This window comes from Platalea leucorodia (assembly GCF_965183815.1).
Source record: "Platalea leucorodia genome assembly, chromosome: 3".
NCBI lineage: Eukaryota > Metazoa > Chordata > Aves > Pelecaniformes > Threskiornithidae > Platalea > Platalea leucorodia.
Window position 1 is genome coordinate 8864219 of NC_138825.1, and position 20753 is coordinate 8884971.

The 20753-nt window shown below is 44.4% G+C and overlaps 1 protein-coding gene across 2 annotated transcripts in view; it reads right to left on the reverse strand.

Annotated features, from left to right (window-relative positions):
- The window catches only part of KIF16B (kinesin family member 16B), a gene marked incomplete at its 3' end in the record, with an annotated part of 141114 nt that extends 127804 nt beyond the window's left edge, over positions 1-13310 (reverse strand). For both annotated transcript variants that reach the window (XM_082306684.1, XM_082306683.1), the window contains exon 1: positions 13200-13310. In XM_082306684.1, coding sequence (XP_082162810.1) covers positions 13200-13246 — 47 coding nt within the window. In that variant the 5' untranslated portion in view covers positions 13247-13310. The remainder of the gene's footprint in view (positions 1-13199) is intronic.
- Positions 13311-20753: the final 7443 nt, after the last annotated feature.

The following is a 20753-nucleotide window of genomic DNA, read 5'->3' on the forward strand; positions in this document are numbered from 1 at the left end:
ACCGGAGCAGTTTTTGCACCTCCATGGGCATCTAGTCGAAGTCATACTACAGGCAGCCAAATGTTAGCAGCATCTCCAGATTTCAAGGCAACTTTCAATGACCCCTGTTCATTATGTCACTTACCCAGTCCCTCACAAGACTTTCTGAAGATCCTCCCACAGAGACAAGGAAGAAGACCATGGAAAAGCACTGTTGCCTCAAAGATAAATCAACAAGGGAAGCTTTAGAAAAATCCCTATTACAGACATGCAAAATGTGTTTGGTCTTTTTCCAAGTTCATCTTTAAGTTCCTTCCTTTAAGGTCCTTCAATGGAAGGTTCAGTTATTTAAATAGCAGCTTTTTATTCATCTGCTCTGTATTATTCAGACACTAGAGCATTTATTATAGATTATCCCATTAGAAAATCATGATATTACATTTCCCATTAAATTGATACCATGGGAATCGGCTTACCATAATACCTGTCAGACATGACTCCAAGAAAAGAACAGAAAGAACGAGACGCATTTTACCTGGGGGGTGGGAGGGGAAAACAAAAAAGGACAGGACAGAAAGTGCAATCAGTTTTCCCAAACAGTGTTTCAAAAGACCATTTGAGCAAACCTCCAAGGCTGGACGGACAAGGACACAGGCACTACCTGAACTGCCTGCGGAGCACCTCTGTGTCAAAATAGAAAGAGGGTCTGTAAAATATAGTCTTGGAAATTCACTTACCTGTAGACATCTAATAGAACATCTATTGGAAAAGGATTATACTGAAGAGCAGATGTGCAATTTTGTTTTTCAACTACTCGAAAACATAGTCTGAGCACTTGTAAAAGCATCTCAACCATGCTCAATGGCTTTTCTTTTCAGCAAAGTGCCTGCTACTTATGTTCACATTTTAGGCACAACGTTATGGATTTCCCATTTTATCACTCTGCTTGTTCACTACCCAGGTTTATTTCTGGGGTCACAAAGTGGAAGCATGAGGGTTGCTTAATGACCAGGAAAATTCAAGGCAGATTTAACTGAAAAACAAGCACAAAGTGTGTCCCAGAAAGAACGTGGCTTTTTCTTGTAGCTTGGTAACATACTAACTGTACATTTGCCCTGATGCGCCATTGAATTACACAGACCAAGAGCACTTCCCTTTGTTTGAGTAACTCTTAAAAGGGGAACATTCAATTCAACTGTATGCTTTAAAAAGTCAAACGAAAAACCTCCTACACAAGAAATTCTTTGTTACCTTCTGCAACTACAGGAAAAGTAAAGTTGGTGCAATATGAAATATCACAGAATTTCTTTCCTATTGTCCTGGTTTCAGCCAGGACAGCTATCTAAGAGGTTTTTGTTTGGTTTTGTGGTTTTGGTTTTTCAACTTCTTCAATGCTTATCGAATCATTTTGTAGAAAGCACGTTTTTTTAAAATGTGATTCCATATCTAGGTGCAGTTAGAAACATAAATCCGGTAGTCTATATATAAAACATTTTCATTACCCTTTGGGTTAAAGTAATTTTTTCCATAAAGTTCAATAACAAATAGTTTCAATATAACGTTGGCTGAGACCTAAAATCGGAACAGGTCAAGCAATCTGATTTAATCATGAGATTCTGGGAATCCACTGTGGCTTGAGTCACCAGTACTACACAATGACACTGTATAAAAATCACAGTTGTCTCCATAGCAGGGCAACAGCCCAGCATATCCTGAGTTCAGTGACCCCACGCTGTTGACTGACACGGCTACAAGCCCATAATTAAATGGCTGAAGCCATGTTTACACTAATATAGTCTAAAAGTTAACAACTACACATTGTACATCAAGCAGCACGACTGCAATCTGATGTCCTTCAGATTTGGTTTGAGGGGAGGGTCCTAGTTGGATCCTCTGACAGCTGGCAAGGGCTGCAGCCTCCCCCTTATTCAGGAGAGCTCTGCAGACACTTTTACAGCCAGCCACCCGTTTTCTCTGAACAACACATCTTCATTATCTTCGAGACCTCTACCAAGCTGTCAAATCTCTCAAATCAAAGTTGGCCAACAGATTCAAATGCTGCTAGATGGGACCGGGCTGGCTGACAGACGGGCGGTGCAATCTCTCAAGTTTCACCTCAAGAAGCCAGACAAGAAAAGAGCAGAAAAAATTCCTGGGGACTGAAATGAAAAGAAACAGCTTTCTATGGATACGATTGCAATCGTGTCTCAGTAAGAGAATGAAACTGTGCACATATTTGGTACTTTAAAAGAGAGTTTTGTCATAAAGCACATTTTGTGTGGGCATGAGGTTTTCTGTGATCAACATAATAATTTGCTAGTGCAGACTTATAATGATACCCACGTTCCCTTTTGTGATACTGGTTTTATAAAAAGCATCGGCAAACTTTGCAAATAGTTAAATGAGAGAAGTTCTGCTACTCCCAGAACTTTCTTCACAGTGCAACTGAAACCAGAATAATAAACCCAGTGACAGAGAATGCAGAAATGAGAAATCTTGTACATCTCACGAAACAGAAATATTCTCTTAGTTTATATACTAGTACACACATATGAGTTCTTGTATGAAGGACAACCTAGATTAAATGCCTTTAGCCATAAGAATAAATTTTACCAACAATACTGAAAGGCAGTAGTTTAATCTACAGCAGTAAGGCTCTCCTGGAAAAGGAACGTACAGGTGCCCTTGTGCTGTCTTCTGTCAAATGATATCTAGCTTTTTAGGGGAAACTATGCACGCTCATGGCAGCACATACAGACTGGTCACTACATTAAATCATGTACCTGACCTGCTTTTTAAATTTGTATTTTTAGTAATATTATACGTAGACTTCACCTCCCAACAACTCAGATCAGGTCTGGTGGGTAGCCACATGAGCAAATTTTTAAATCATCAGCAACAGCTAACTTAAAAGTTACTGTATCCACACATGCCATGGTCAAGGATCACATAATAACCTGAAAAATATTTAAGCTTCAATCAGCAGACTACCTCAACAGCAACTTTTCTGCTTTGCCTGCGTATATGGAGTGTCAGACCAGGCTCAGTAACGGTCTTACCAGTAGCAACTAGTGCTGCATAGCTAAGTTTTAAGACATCCACGCGTGAAACACCTCTTACACATGTCTGAAGTCAGCTTTTAAGAAAATGTAGCAAATGCCCATCTTTGGCAGAAGCAACGTAAAACAACCTCAGACACAACCAAGTGGATTTGAATGACATCCTGGAATTTTGTTGTAACTATTACGACACTATGAAGTTTCCCTAGGACTCTTGGATTTTAGTCCACGTGATATTTTGCTTTTAATATCTTGTTTCTTCTGACTTGTTCTTTTACTCCTGCTATTCCAAGTCATAAAGACACTACTGACTTAACCTCTTGTGTACAGCAAAATGCAATTCAAAAACATCACACTGTTTCCCTGCAGCGCCCTTGTCTTTTGGGGCAGAAGGTCCTCAAATTAGAAATTCAGGGGAAAAAAATTTGTGCCTGACTTCACGGATCTATTAGCCCCTCAAGTAATCCGTAAGGCTGTTCTTCGGTCATTCTTTTCCTCAACTGAGAAGCAATCTGGATCAAACAACAAATGACTTCAGTTATCTAACTACATATATCTTTCAAACACGCAAGCATACAGAAAAATGATGGGTGTACTCCAGGTTCTGCATCTCACTGTTGCTTTGTATTTACAATGTAAACTCTTTGGAGAAGAGTCTTCATAAAGACAATATTTGAAGTGTCTGAGTCTTCAACAATAAGAACTTCAGCCCATCAGCAATTAAGATGCCGAGTGCCATGTACACCCTCTTTCTGTTAGATAACTCTGAAAAACCCTCTCTCAATAAATAACCCTGGCTTTGTATTCACAGCTACTGCAAAATAGAGGACTTTGCTCTTCAATTCAGTCAGCTGTTATTACCAACAATACCTGCCTTTCAGATACTCAGACTTCTAAGAGTCTTCGAGTCCAAGAGCTCAGTTAGGTTAAAACAGCTGAGTGCTAATCCCATTTATTTCAAAACTGGTCTTAATTTAAAATAAACAAAGCCTGAGAAACCGACAGACTCACCTTTCTCTCACTTCGATTCATCAGGAAAGCTACAATACAGAGACTCATTACCTTTTTCTCTGCTTGTCTAAGGGAGCTCTCAACAAAAAGCAGAGTTTGAAAGTATTTTATTATTCATTATTTTAGTGATACAACATGCGTAGGTCACTTGGCAACATGTTTTATAATACTGAAATAAATGAACTAGGAAACGCTATTCTAAAACTAGGTTTTTGAGTTCAAAATGCTTAAGATCATAAAGTTTGGGGGATTCAAAATTGTAAATGAGGCCAGCTTAATTATCCTGCCCCACATGCGCCCACGCTGCCACTGTGCTCCGGGCCCCACTGGCACTGGAAGGTCTTTGTTCTTCAATGCTAGGGAGGGAGACAGACAAAACAAGGTAGCAATTGTGACAAATCCTACAGGCTTGAAAAATGCTTGAAGCATTTGCATTAAAGCACTAAAAAGGACAGAAAAATAAGCACATGTAAACAGAGGCTATATGTGCACTTCCCAGTCTCTGATGGTTCATGCAAAATTAACTGTCAGTCCCAGCCATTAACACTTCAGTTAATGGGAAACCAGTATTTTCCTGAAACTCTCTAGAGCTCCTTCTGCAGCGATCAAGTCTGCTCCAGTTTTGCTGCTCACCGACACAAGGATAAAGCTCTGCATTTGGGACTTTCCCCTCCCTGATACATCTTGTTTGATACATGAAAATGGCAGGATCCCGTTTTAAAGGCTACACAGGACAGAGAATAAACTGGGTATGCATAAAGCTGTGCAAAAACCACCGCAGAGGCAGTCAGAGCAAACGCAGGAGCTACTTAAAAGTCACCCTGGTCTAGTCTCACCTCCCCATTCAAGCAAGATCTTTTCCTGTAATGACTTTCTTCAAAGGAATTAGCTCTTCCCAGCCGCCTGGGCTTTCATTCCCATCGGGAGACTCTTCCACAACCTGCACTATCTCATTAGCAGTAATTCCTTAGATACAGCTTAAGCTGATCCATTATTAGCTTCATTCCATTACTCCCAAGATATTATGAAGGAACCATAACTAAATATTTAATTCCTCTTTTCAACATTTAAGCCCTGCAAATATTTCTAGATTTGCATCTCCTAATCTATTCCAGTAGTCATAACACATAGAATACGCATTTAGCTCGATATTTTTTGAATCAATGATTCCTGTCATTTCTCTTGATCTTTTCCAACATAATGCAGATAATGAGGTTCCAGAAACAGGACTTTACGAGATATTGACCCAGGGGCTCAGTGGGGGAAGCACCAACCACAGCTTCAGTGTCTGGCTCCGCTGTATATTTGCAAACAAGAAATGCACCGTGACTGTAGCACACTCCTAAGTTCAAATTCATCGCTTCTAAGCAGAAAAACTTGAAAGATTAACCACAGAGGAAAAAGGCATAGAAAGAAGAGGAAAACAAGCCACTGATGTTCAAAGACTGCGTACTTGAGCACAGGTGAGAAACTCTCAAGAAACAAACCACCAGAGAGTGCTGGCATCCTCTGTTGCTCACACCTCTCAGTTTCAGCTTGCTTCAGCGCTGCTGACATTTGCTATTGTGGAAAAGCCTAAGGAGAGTCCAACAAGTTTTTCTAGAATATCCTGACCTGTGGCACCTAAATTCCCAGCCAACTATCATCCTTGGTGTTGGCTTCTCTATTTGGCTTTAACTTCTCATTTTAGCAAAGGCCATACGCTCGCTAGACCCCGCTCCTTAACACAGCACTCCAATACTGCATTTTGCCACCCCTTAGGAAAACGTGGCCAGACCATTTGAGATTTAAACTCCTCAGGAGAGCGACTAGTCTGCTTTACATTTGCAAAGTTCTCTTTATACTACTGAGTAAAATAACTTTGGCATTTTCCCCCCCACCTCATGGCTGCTGCTTCTTCCACTCCTATATAACGAGGCCTGAACTATTTATCTACTGCTTATTGCCCTTATGCCAAAAAACCTGTAAACTTAAAACCCAACCATCTCCCATGCTACTATATTGATTATAAGACTGCCATCACCTCTTACTTACCCTTGCCACTGACAACCAAGGCTTTTCTGTAAGCCCACTATGCTCTTCTCTACTTTTTTCTTTTCTAGTCCTTACAAGTTTGAGTCAAGGCTATGCTGCAAGCAAGCTGTCACTTCTACTTCATTTGCTTCAACAGCAAGTTCTCCAGCCTTTCCTCCATTTTCAAAGGGCCTGCTTGCAGCCTTATAGCACAACTTACTACATCCCTTTCTCAAATATATGATCCCCATATATACCCTTCTAAATTAGGAGCCTCACAATACATAGCACCTATGTTTCCTAGCAAACCCTGCTAGCTCAATTGCACCTTTATTGCAGAATTACAGACGGCAATAACAACAGCCATAAACTACCATCACTGAGACTTCTATCACCTTTGAGGGCATTTTTACATAATTACAAATGTTTATGTCACAATTTATTGTTGGTACCCATGCTCGAAGAAGACACGTTTGACACATCGAACAAGTGGAGTCCTCCCTAGCCCTGGTTAGATACCATCAAAACCAGGGACGAGCTGAATCTGAATCTGAATTCTCTCAGTGCCAGGAGGCACACAAGGCGCGAACATCGTTCTTCCACTTCGATCGGTCTGCGGCTGCGTGCTCTGGAGTCCCAAGGGCCACAGCGCAGTCTTCTGTTGTTTTTTTCCTCAAGACATGACCGATCCAGTTCCATCTCCTCCTCCTCACTTCATTACTGATTTTCTCCATCTCCGAGTTGATGCTCGTCGTTTCTGCAACTTTTTTTTTTTTTTTTTTTTTTTTTTTTCCAGGAGGAGGTAGTTGGCCTCCTGCCCAACCCCCATGACTTGGAGGGCCAGTGGTTTTTCTGTCAGGGTGGCCTTCCCTTAGGCTGCGTTGGTTCACGGCACCTTCTTCCATTTTATCCGGTGCACCCTCCAGAGAGGGATCCCCTATCCATCACCCAGGGGACGTGCCTTCTAGCCGTGCAGCCCCAGCCGAAGGCCAGGGACGAGCAGCCCCTTCAAACAGGGCCACCGCTGTGTCCTACCCACCTCTCCTTTCCTCTGTCTCTCAAAGTCCTACACCTTAAACAATCAGGTAACTTGGCCATACAACGATCATTTCATTTCACCTCTAGGGAAACATGGAGCATATTCCACACTTCCTTCTCACAACTGAACGAGTTCTGGATTTTTGTGGTCTTTCACATCTGGCAGCCTCACGTGCTGAGCTGCCAAGGCAAAAGGAATGAAGCAGCCCACTGCTCTGAACCCCACCCCAGAACCTGGCCATACCCACTGAGTATCACCAAGCCATTGCCAATCATAACCCGTCTGTTAAGCACATCTTCATTCAGGTCAGTCAAAAGGCAGTGGTTATTAAGGAGAGATGATGTGTGCGTTGTCATGCTGATGCTCACCCCTCTGGTCCTCCCTGTACTAAGGGACCTGTCCTGAGGAGGTGAGCATGACCATGTTGAAGAATAAAAACTCTTACTACTGTTTGCTTCTCTTAAAGAGGTGACAGATAATAAACAGAAAATAAAACTGTTTCTTCATGTACCTTACAAAACCAAACACACTTTTAATTTCGGACTTCAAGTTCTGTTAGTATCAACTTCACATGATCCAAGAACTCAGATCAGAGTCTACACCTTTATGCACTGGTCCAACGCTAACAACAGAAGTAGCACGCTGATGAAGTGATGAAGGTCATTTTATATATATACACACACATGCACATATAGCTTACTTCCAGAGAGAGAAGTGTATCTACTCTGAACACTTTCCCAAAGGAAAAAATCTGCTGGAGGTCATTAAGTGGGTTCAAGGTTTTGGACACAAAATACAGCAAGGTGAAAGACTCACATTCAGAACAGTTAGTTTATCTTGCCAACTCAGCATCAAAGTAGATTTTTTTAATTGGATTTGGACTCACCCACAGATAAAGGCAGAGGCAAGAGAAAGGTACACTCACCCCAGGCACACTACAGCCTCACTGATCCTCACAGATCTTTCAACATATTTTTATAGTAGATAAATTGTACATGATTGTAAATCAAATCACAAGCACCATTACTAAAACAGAAGTTCAAAGACTTAACGTAAGAAATAGCAAACTCAGCTTGCTGATAAATGGCTTATCCTCATCGGTACTGTAGTTTAGAAAGTGACAGTATTGCAACACTTGGCCATATTTAAGCTCTGAGTTATGTTTCTGCTGTCACTCTGGATCCTCTTAAGAGCAACAACCAACAATCAGTGCTCAGAAACAGACGCAGCAAAAACTTCACCATGCACTTCAGAGACAAATATGATATTTAACTATGGGTGTCCTTGCTTATAATCATTCCATCTTTTCTCACTCTACCTGTGTTACACTGATGTTACACATATTTTGTCAAAACACTCCATCTTTGTAAATTCATGAAAATGAAAAACATACACAGTAACCTATATTTTAGACACAGCAATTCATCATGAGACACCAGTTCATTCCCCTCTTCCCTGCATTGGAAATTCTATAATATATTCTCCATGTATTTCTTTTGCTTCTCTTCCCAATTCGAAAAACACATAGGTAGTTAATTATAACTTTTATACTCCCAGTAAGCTCCTACCTAAATCACTTGTAAACATTCGGAATGGAAATTAAGATTTCAGCTGGCTCTTCACTGTTTTCTTGTTTATCTCTTTTTCCTGCTACAAAAACACTCTAGTCACATGTTCCTTGTAAAATGAAACAGCTTATTTTATATCTCTGTCCTTTGCATTGCTACTTTAATTTGAGCCGTTGAAAACTCTGCTATTGATACTAAGGCTCGGATTGCACAAGCAGTTATTTTTAAAGATAATACAACGTTAGTCCTAAACTTCCAAGGTACTCTGACTCCAGCTCTGCCTGCAGAGGAGTTACTTAGACTTAAAAGCATAACTGAGAGGTGTAATAATGTAAAACCAAGAGGGCCAGCCTTACGTCTAATGAATAATTGTGTACAATGTATTTGTGGATTAAAGTATTGACATTGGCATGGCTTTTAATCCAAACAAATCCCAGAGTCACACAAAAGCCTTCTCTGAGCAATAAAACACATTTTGTCTGTCTCCCCACTATCAAACATGAAAGCTGTTAATCTTCATGGGGTAATTGTGAATGACCGCATAACCACGTAAAGCGCTACAGCCACTGGCACACATTTCTGCCGCCCCCATCGGTCACTTCTGTTTGCAGAGCCAATCTACGGAGCGTGTGCATGCAGGGTTAAAAATTGATCATTTAAAAATTAATTCAAATTGGAACTTCTATTTCATTATATTGGAAATAACAACAGAGCTGTGGGAAAGTCTACACAGCTCCTTTAAATAAACATTTTAAAACACCGAGAGCACTGGATAAGCACAGGGAAGAAGAACTTACTGCAGTGCAAACCCACATTCTGATGTCAGCTGCATCTTCTGCAGGTACGGACAGCATATGACCCTCGTTTAGTTTGTTCAATGAGTTAAATACAATAATTAGTTTATGCAAATGCAAGAAACAGATGGAAAAGGTTAAAAATCAGCAAAAGCTTGTTTTCCTCTATTACTTCATTAATTAAAAGCCAATAAACAAAGCTACCAGGTGTAAGAAATTGAGGGGCATAAGAGTTGGTGATAGCATCTGGAAGAATCAAGTTGATATTTATTAACTATCAAAACATTTCTCCTTATTTAGCATGCTTGAGATAGTTTTATTTACCTGATAAACAAAGTATAAAAGTGGTTTTCCTGAACACTAACTGAATTCTAATTTTCATGCAGAGAAAATGTGACATAAAATGGAAGTAAGAAAAGATTATCCCCTCATTCTCCTTAAAAGACTCTGAACAGACGAACATAAAGCAATGTATTTATTTGAACTGTGCAGATGCAGTGCATAATACAAAACAAAGAGCCATAATTAGGTTAGGCTTATCAGGATCCCAAATATCTCACACTATGCAGAAGCTAGTGACTAGTAACCAGTAACCCAAAGTCATCTGTTCAGTACGTGAACATAAAAGTGCCTCGAAGCCAACTGCACTTCTCTATGATCCCATTATTTTGCCCAGGAAATGGCCATTCTGAGGAATGACAGAATCTCGATGAGAAACTGCATTTTGTGGGACCAGGTATGGGATTCTCCAGTCAAGTGCTCCAAATTTGAAGACAATAAATGAATGCTTCTAATGACTGTTTTGGAAAATGAACCTTAGAAATAATGGTGACCAAAACCACTCACTTGCCAGAGCAAAATACATCAACCACCCAACGTCACCTCCCTGAAGATCTCTACTTGATGGAGAAAACCTAGTCTTCTGCCAGCTGGCAGGTCTTTAGCCCCTTTACAGAAACATTAAAATATAAGCACAGACTGAAAGGCTGTCACTGCAATCCAGTATTGAATTAGGAAAACCAACAGATAGATGGAGACTTACCAAGCAACTGAACTTTCTAAGTTCATGCTCACAACTGGTTTCAAAGCAGTAACCGTAAAGCCATTAGACATGATTTTAATTATGTTATCTGAAGATATAGTAAAAAACCTCTAATGTAACTTTTGCATAACACAATTTGGGATGTTAACTAATTTAAGAACGGCCAAGGGCTTTGACAACAGCACTGAAAGGAACAAATTCCTTCCAGGTCAAGCCAGAGAATGAGAAGACTAAAAATAAATCACAGCAGAAAGGGGGGGGGGGGAACGACAACAAAACCTAAAGTTTGTCATCTAAGCAATGAAACAGCATGTAATCCTTAAACAACAACCTCCTCCCTATCACATGATTCATTCCAAGATCCATGTTCATGACTTATTACACAATTAGCAGTGCTATGACACCACACAGTGCAACTGCTCCATAATGCAGGAGTCTTACCCATAACCATTCATTAACTCTGTCTTCTCTAATTAAAAATGACTCATGAAATAAGCTGCATTATATGATTAAGCTCTGAACAAACCAAAGCAAATTTAGAGACACACACGAAATTAAATTTAACTCTACACAGTATCATGTTAAAGATTTTGAAAACAAGTGCCACAGAATGAAAACCCAATTGGGAAAGTTCCTTTTAACAAGGAGAAACCTTCTTCCATAAAACACTGCAGTGACCCATAAAGGGGAAGGGAGCACAGCTGAGAGAAGACATGTACAAGGGAAACCAATATAAGCAAAATGTGAACCGTAAGTCTGGAGCAATAATCATAATACCTTCACTATTGCAATAGAAAAAGCTAGTGGATCCTCTTAGGCTTAGGATCTCAGTTCTACAATATACAGCACACGAGTCCAGCGCCGACTGAAGGAGAGGAGCACCACCAACCCCAGCACCACTCCCGGGCTGCAGTACTGAGTGCCATGGGGAACAGCAACCCTGCCTCTGAAAAACCAAGACCTTGTTGGGTCTTGAAGCAACAACCCATGACATTGAATCCAGATTCCTGATAATGTTTTGTAAACGTCAAGCACCATCCCATAAATAGCAAGGTTTTAACAACTTGAACTGGAAGGCTCTTCACAGTTTGCTTATTTCCATAGTCAGACACTTAGTAGTTTTCTGAATAAGTTTATTCACAGCCTACTCATTGCCACTCAGTACACGGAGTCAAAGACGATGTTGATCACACCAGGCCTCTGCCTGCCCTTCCCTTAAGCTCCTTCTTTTCCATCATATCACAATTTTCATCATTTTCTAGGTATGCTCTGATCTAGCCCCGTCCAAGTTGTCCTTCCATGTGCATTCTAGGCACGAGGTCCAGAGTCACTGTCTAACATTCTTTTGCCACAACACTTGCAACCTTCTACTCACACTTTATCATCTGGTATTTCCACTGCCTATCACAATTACCAGCCCTTTTCCCTTCTGCCATATGCTTTCCATTTCCCGCTCTCTTCTGCCTCTTAGCAGATCACGGTTCTAGTCCACAAACAAAACTTCTTAGTGCTACCAAAACACTACAAATAACAACTCTTACCAATACTTTAAAGACCTATCCTACCTGTTGTCAGAGGAAGAATGAAATGTATATACAGAATAATTTTATAAATTTTTAAGAACCATATGGTTAAACTTGGGGGAGGGAGCAGGGGGAAGCAGGAGGGTGTGACAAGATTATTCACCAGCCCTGACCTCTAACCACTCGGCTCCATCGAACTGCCTCATCTACTTGAAACCAACCTGCAAGATTTTCCCCTTCCAATCTTCATCGACCTTATTTTCATGTGGTTTGTTTTTTCCCCCCACTGAAAATAACAAGATATCAACTGACTTTCAGAACTTGGCAAATCATTTTTTTTAAATACCTGAATCAGATCAAGTGAAAGGAAGGGTGGGAGCCTGATGGGCTGCCTATGCTTTTAAAACACTTTTCTTTTTAACTGGCTACATCATTCCAGAACAAGAGAAGAAGTAAGAGCACTGCCAGTACAATCTGATCATTTTGTACATATGGTTCTTAAATTATGCCATTAAAAATTAACTCCACTGTGCACATTATGTATTTATTTCACCAAAGAAAGCAGTGTGTATTTCCTGGACACATCTCAAGAAGCGGGTGATAAACTCTTGTCAGTATAGTAAATGGGGCGGACTGCCTCTTTTATACTTGGAGCTTAAGTAGCCTGCTAATAACCTTTACCATAATGGCTCCTCCACAAAAGCTGGCATTGCAAATGAACTAGACAACAATCTCTCTCTTTCAAGTAGGTAGAAGGGGTTGCAGCTGGTAGATGAAAAGAAGAAGTAGCTTTCTTTCACATTTTAGAAGCCTGGTTGTACACTCTGGGCAGGCCCTTGCCTCTCAATAGTTTCCTATCTTCACCGAAGTAACCTTTTCGTCACCAATGCTTACGACCGTGACAGACTGAACTTTCCAGGGAAGGCCGCACACCTTCCAGCACCACGGGGGAGCCGCTTCCCAGCCCGCCGGGAGGAGCAGCCGCCCCTGCCGCGCAGAGCCGCTCAGCCGAGCGCCAAGAGAGCCCCGCAGCCCCAGGCGGAGCTCCCCTCAGCCTCCGCCGCGGTGGCGCCTGTCACCGCCTGCGCGGGCGGGACACGGAGCTTCACGCACCCCTCAGGAGCGGGGCGCGGGAAAGGCCGGGGCGGCCCCGCCGCCGGGCCGCACTCACCTGCGGTTCATGGGCCGCACTCGCACGGCCACCTTCACCGAAGCCATGGCTCATCCCCGCCGGGCCGCTCGGGCCCGCACCTGCTCCAGCCGCCGCCGGCCCAGCCTCGCCTCGCCTCGCCTCGCCCCGCCCGGCCCGGCCCGGCCCGGCCCGGCCTGGCCCTCGCCGCCGACCCGCGCCCCGCCCGCCGGGGCCGAGCGCAGGCCGCCCCCCGGCCTAGGCCATGTCGCTATGGCAACCCCCGCCCGCCCTCCGCAGCGTCCGCCCCCCCCGCGGCTATGGGGGCCGCGCAGGGACAAACAACGTCGCCAGGCGTTGCTCCTCCCGGCCGCGGCGGGCGGGGGAGGGAGGGGAGGGGAGGGGGGGGAGGAGGAGGAGGAGGAAGAAGGAGAAGGAGGAGGAGGAGGAGGAGGCCGGAGGGGGCCTCGGGGAGGGGGCGTACGGGGGTAGCGACAGTTACCGTGGGTGGGTGGGTGGGTGCGTGCTTCTCCACAGGGCTGTCCCCTGAGGTGTATATAGATATATAGATATATGGACAGATAGACAGACAGATTGATTGATTGATTTTGGGGGGTTGTATATGCATATACATACATATACACACACACGCCCCCATAAATATCTATCTCCCCATTATATATAGGGAGATATATATAGGGTTGTAGGTAGGTGTGTCTATATATGTACACATCTATATACACACCCCTGTATACACCCCATATATACCTCTCCCTATGTATATACACACACCCCTCTATATATAAACAACCCTATTTATATACACCTATATATACCTATACATGGGGGGACAGAGATGTCTATATAGATATATATATGTGTCTATCTATGTCTATATGTATCTACATATATCCATATATATCTATAGATCTTTTTTTTGTCCTTGGTTTTATGTACGTATATACATAGGCACATATTTAAGAGAAGGTGTTAAAACAAAGCCGTGCGCGCCGTCCCTGTGGCGCTCGGCCAGGCAGCCACTGGTGAGATGGCGGCGAGGCCGGGCAGCCGCCGCGCCGGTACCACGGGGCCGGGACGAGGACCGGGACCCACCGGTGAAGGAAGGAAACGTTTCCATGAGATAAATGTGATTAAGCAGTGTGTGTCACAGCCAAATAATAATATTTATATCTATAATGTGATAAATCTGGGTTATTATTTTTTTACTGCTTATAACAGGGCACACAGCAGCTCTCCCAACAGGTATCAGCACTGACTCTGTCCTTTGCGTATAACAAGAGAAAGCTGATTACGGTCAGCTCGGAGAAAAGCGGACGTAAAAAAAGGGTAAATTCAAATGTACGTTAAGGAGCAGTGTCCGATGGAGAGCCATGCCCTCATCTGTATTTGCAGAAACCCAGCCTGGGCATCCACCTGGGATGCCCAGGACGTCACGAGGCCGGGCAGCACGGGCAGCGGGGGGGAGCCCCCATCCCAGGGACGCACCCTGCATGGGGAGCTGGAGACCTCACACCAAACCTACGCCGGCAGGGCTCCCGCAGGGAACATCGCCGTCTCCACTGCCTTCGGAGAAGCAGCCGGAGCCTGGACCAGCTGGAGGCAGGACCCCTCACAGCATGCTTAAGTAATGAAAAACCCTAACAAGGCCTCAGAAACAGCTGCGGTGCCGGTGCCACAGGACTGGATAACCGCTCCGCCAGCACCAGCCAGGCACGTCCTCCCCTGGGGACCAGCTGGCCACAGCAGGACGTCTGGCTTGGAAGGAGTAACTGTGAAGAAGACAACATAAAAAAGTAGGATAAATAATATTATCATAAATAATACATATTTTTGTTTGTTTGGAGTTGTCAGTGCCTGGAAACCACACCCAGGATGGAGACACCATTGAAAACGCCATACAAACACAGTTGCATTCAAGTCATTAGGACGTTACTGGCTTGACAAGCCAAAAAAACAGTTGCCAAAACACAGGCCTCAGACCTTCTCAGACGTCGTCCTTAGGGTTGACTCCTACTAACAAATGATTGCGTCCAAAAAGAAGAAGGAATGAGGAAGGGGGGGTGACGGTAAAAACATCAGCTGACGAGTGATGTTAGCATCGGTGGTAACCAGGATCATGTAGATGAATGAGATGACCTGGGAAAAGGAGGAGAGCAGAGAAGGGAAAATAAGAGACAGAAGGACCCCACGTTTAACCCCAAAGGTGTAGGGAAGCACTAGGAGGAGGCTCAGAGGAACACAGCGAGCCAGGACAGAAGAGATTTGGAGGATGACTGACTGCTGGAGGCGGTCGAAGGAGATGGGGTGGAAGCCCACCAGACATGGAAACACAGCTGCGAACCAGGGCAAAAAGAGATGCCACGGGGTGGAGAAAGGAAAGGATCAAGAAATAAGCCAGAAAAGTAATGTCCCCTGGCAGTGCATCAGATCAACTGAAGGATGAGGTGACGTCTGAAGAGAGAGGTCAGGTCCACGGGGTGGTTTTATAGCAAAAGAGAAACTATTATGGGTTCGGTTTTCTGGAGGAAGAGAAGAGGAAGGATGAGAACAAGAGGGGCTCCAGGGCAAGGGGTTAGAAAGTCACTGGTGCGGCAGCTTAAAAGAGAAGAAGGGAGGAAGAAATATAGGGCTGGTAAAAGAAAAGAAGGAGGAAGGAACAATATAAGAGAGGGAGAGAGAGAAGAGCACATTGTTGGAGACCCAGGAGGGTTTCAACAGCCAGACGGGACCTCTGGCCTGAGAGTCAGAGATTAAAAACCGCATTGAAGGTTTGGAGATGGAAAAGAAAGTAGTGGATTCATAACGTGGATTTTTCCTGAGGTTTTCAGCGATGTGAGAGGACAAGAATGGGGGAAAGATGCAAGGAGAGAGCTGGGGTTTGTGGTGCTGAGACAAACTCCGAGGGTAAAAGAAAAAGGGTTGGGAGAAGTTTCGGCACCAGCGTCAGAGTATCATGGACCAGAGGTCACGGGAGGGAAGGGATCAACTGTGCTATGCCCGAGAGGTGTTACAGTGGAAGAGAAAGAACTGGGGCATTGGGAAATCACAGAAGGAACAATATTTACTTAAAGATCAGCCAAGGACCAGGTCACTCTTTTGAGTGCGGGAGCTGACACACCGCAGCAGCCAAGCGTGCAGGCGGGGGGACCCCTGCCAAGGCAGCGGGCAAATTGATTAAAGCACATTGAAAGCTTTAAAGAGGATCTGGGACATATGACAAGCTGACAGGGAACAGCACAAACACACTAGAAAGACAGAATAAGCTAAGAAGTGTGTGAGAAAAAGTAGATGTGTACACGTGTGCATAATAGGATAAAAGAATAAAAAGCAGTGTTAAAAAATACAATAAAATGTAACAATTTTCAGCACCAGTTAAGGGTCCTAGAAAAGCCAATCAATATGTAGCCTAAGTTGTAGAGCATCTAACTCCTCTCAGACAGTCGTGCTTCCCCTTTCTCTGATTGGCAAAGCTATTGAAGGAATACATCTGGTTCAGTAAGTATGTCTCTGTGTGCTGCGTTTTGAGACATCCAGGCATTAGGGGACACAGTGAGCTTCAACACCCGCACAGACCATCCCGTGAAATGGAAAACATTTTTCCACTGCTGTAGCGAGTGCCCATTGCAGATGGGAGCTGGACCGGCTACCGCAGCCGCAGCACGCCCGGCATGAAGCAGCAAAACATCCCCAGGCTCTCCCGTCCTCCTGCAATTCTCGGTGCCTCGCTATTTCAGAAATGTCTTTCCTTCACCAGGCCAGGAGACAAATGCTGCAGGCAGTCTATGGAGAGTAAAGCCAGGCCTGGTTTTGTCCAGCAGCACTGATGAACCCTTGTCCATGGGCTGTAACCGGCATCGAGCGCTTGGGTGGTTATGGCACGACCCAGCAGCAGGGTCAGAGGGGCTGGCTCCACTCGGGTTGTAATTCAATACAACACAAATTGTAGCCAGGAAAGTGGGATAAATTAGTCCACTCAGTAAAAGTAAGCAGGACTTGGTTAAATATTGCTCGAGTTAGACACATTCAGCATCAGCACTATTTGCCTGGCTTTAACATACATCCATAGGCAGCACAGTTTGCTCCTTTGATCCATTTCTGTCTCCGAGTACCTCTCCCTTCTGGCCCTTGGTTCAGCAATGAGTAAATATTTTGCTTGAAATTCTTATCGGTTCAGCCACATTACATTATTACACACGGCATGTAACGTCACCTGCAATTTCAGTAAGGGACAAGTAAGTAAGTTTTACAAGAGGAGGATCCAGGAGGAAAGCTGCTTTCTTAGGGCTGCGTCCTGTAATTAACCTGCTCAGCGGATGTTTGAAGGATTGAGGCTTTAGGAAAGTCACTCTGTTCCCAGCCTGACTTCTACAAAACTTGCCAGAAAGGGATATTTTTGAGACTTCCATACATAGATGACAGTTTGTAGACATTAATAAAAAAACCCAAATATAAAGGTATGTAAATATACATACCCACACCAAGCGTCTCAACCTCCTTTCCTTAAAAAGCTGGTGGAAAATACAGTCGTCAGTTTCTAAATACTAAATATTTTACACTCAGAAACACCTGGCAAAGTTTGTAAACCCAAATCCAAACCAAACCCAAAGCACAGGCTTTCCCAAATACTTCTCTACTCCTTGGGTATAAGTGTCTTTAATAAACACAGGGTTCAGATAGGGTTAACGAAGAATTTCCAAGGTTTTTCCTTGCGTTATCACAACGAGCCTCTCTGCTACCCTTCACTCGGGTTGGGAAAGCCAATTCCGCCTGCGGTAGAAATGATGCTCGGACTCAGAGGTGGCATCTCGGGAACTTCTGCGAGTCTCCAGCCTGCTGGCAAGGAGACAAGGGGCACTGTACCTGACTGACTCCTGACCACCATCTACTGCGCTTCCTTCTTGCTCCTAATTGACCTCTTGCAATGGACCTGCTGGGTCAGAAATGCCTTCAGGCACATACCCTCGTTTCCTGGGGTTGCAAAACAAGTCCCAAGCCCAGGAGATGACAGGCTGGACCTTACTAATCACGAGTGGTGCAAAGTCTTTCATTCAAGCCCTTCCAATGCACATTGCCCGTGATGATGACCTTGCATTCATATGCAAATAGCCTGGAAGGGCAGGAATTAACAACTCAGCCAATGGTTACATCTTACCCGCCATCATCCTCTTCTCCCATCGCAATTCGAAACATGTTCAAAGGAGACATTGACCAGGACCTCTACCTGAGCGTGCTGAGATACCCTTCCAGTTGGCAGATGATGGAGGGGACAGACAGGCGGGCATCTCCTCATCCCGTGGGAGTTGCTGTCAGGCCAGAGCTTGCTGTCAGCCTGGGTTCAATTTGCTGATTAGCAAATCAGCATTTCCTAATTTGATGCAGAAAGCTCAACACTCGCTACTAAAGAGATTTAAGAGGGTCCTCCGTGGCCAATATTTGGGAGCAGGTATTATCTTTTCACGGATCGATCCATCAGGAAAGTTATCCTTCTCTCCACTCCTGGGAATCCTTTGGGGAAAACACTTGCTCAGCATCGTCCTCCAGCCTGCTTCTGCAGAGCTTTTCACAGCTGACGTGCCACACAGGGTCAGATGGCATTTCTGCTGTCCCCGCCAAGACATGTTGTGAACTCCTTTATCTCAGCCAGGGGAATCCTCCTCCTCCTCAGGATGCTCTGGTTTTCCAATCTGTCAAAATCATGAAGAATAAACTGCATTGCCCATTCCCAGCAGCACATAAACATGGTCCTTTTAATCCATACGCACAGTTTGCTTTCCTGAGCTCATTCCCAAGCCAAGTTTTGGGTCTATATTCATACCCACTTTGCACAAAATACGGCTGTACATCTCTGGTTTGAACTCACACTTGTATTCAGGCAGAGGAGCTTGCTGTGGATAACTTCTCAAGGGGACGAGTGTCCCTCTGCTAGCCCCGGCAAGTGCCAGGGCTTCACTACAGCTTCCCAATGGAAGGTCCAAATGGAGCCACCTGATGGCTGAAAAATAAAGGATTTCACTCTATTAAGAATTAAACTAAGTGCTGCATGAGTCCGTACTAAACAAGGAGAATTATCCCATTTCCAGCAGGTCTCAGCATGCAGTTTCAAGTAAATAAGCATCAAGCTGTCAGCTTGAAATTCTCCTTCGGAGCTGTTCAGTTTTAATGAGCTACCACCGGTGCCAGGTTTTGGTATTTCCCCCTTGCTCTCTCCTGCAGTTGCCTTTTTCTTTTTAATAAAATACTGTGGACAGGGAGCCAGTCCAGCTGCCAGGGTGCTGCCGGCAGCTCAGGGTGGGAGCAATGAATTTGGGGCAGCACAGGAGGGTCACCCGGAGCTGGCGCTGCCAGCACCACCCTCGGCATTTGGGTAGAGCAGCAGCAGCAATTGCAGAAGAAATGGCAGCACTTGGTGCCTTTGGCAGCAGCAGCAGCAGCGACCACTGCTGTTCCAGGCTGTGTGCCAGTGCTCTGCTTGCCACGATTTCGGAAATTAGCTTAAACTAAATGTAAGTGAGTCCATTTCATTTGCATCCAGCCCTCTTGTTGACCTTCACAGTTATAATGGTGACAATATAAACCAGAACGTGATCACCCCTCCCGCACTGACAGAGGGCCCATCAGCAGCTCATCCGGCAGCAGGATGGGTCATGCCCATCTTTCCAGGTGCATCCCTTCCTGGAGAGCCCTGTGCCCATCACAAGCGTTTGGAGGCTGCGTCACGAGAGATTTGTACAGGAGATGGTGGACGTGGAGCCCGTTTCCAGTGCAGACAGCCCACGTGCAGGGATCCTCCAGATTCCTGGCTGGAGGATACAGGGAGACGGCCAGCTGGGTTGAAGGGTGTCCTCACTGGCACCCCCTTATACAGACCTTCGTTTGAGCCACGAGGGAGGGTGGAAAGGGTTTACAGCCATATTGACTCTTGCGCTGGATGGGGAAGCAGACACAGCTCCTTGCCCCATCGCGGAGGGACCCAAGAAGCCGCCGTGGTGCAGCTGTGGCAGGATGGGGAAACACCAAAATCCACGCTAAAGGTTTCCTGTGGTCTGCTGGACCACACAAAAGAAGAAATGGTTTGTAAATAGCCTTTGAGTTTGATCATCTGGGGGAATTAATCAAGCAAAGATTCAAACCGCTGGGTACACATCATTGTTTTCAAGGTGTTACGTTAGGCTTGATCCAGAACTGAACCAGAACAGCTTCAGCCAAAGCTTAGTTAGAACTGAACCACAAAGTCACCGGCCTGACTCTCTGCTGCTTTGATCTACTGCTAATTGCTTCATTAATTCTTCTGTGAGCTGATTTTCCTTTTGCTGTGCTTTCCGCCTCCGTTTAGTTTCAAAGCATTTTAAACATACTTCACATGGGAATAAGCAAATAAGGTATATAACAACAGAGAAGCAAAGGTACTACTTATACTCGCATATATATTCTATAGGAGACAACTTTCTCCTTTGAGACACAATTGTCGCCTTGAACTCTAACTGTGACAACACAGCCGCTTAATTTCTATTTTAAAATATTAACGGGAGATGGCTTTGCACAATAGAAGTTTGCCCTACACAGAAACTTTTCTCA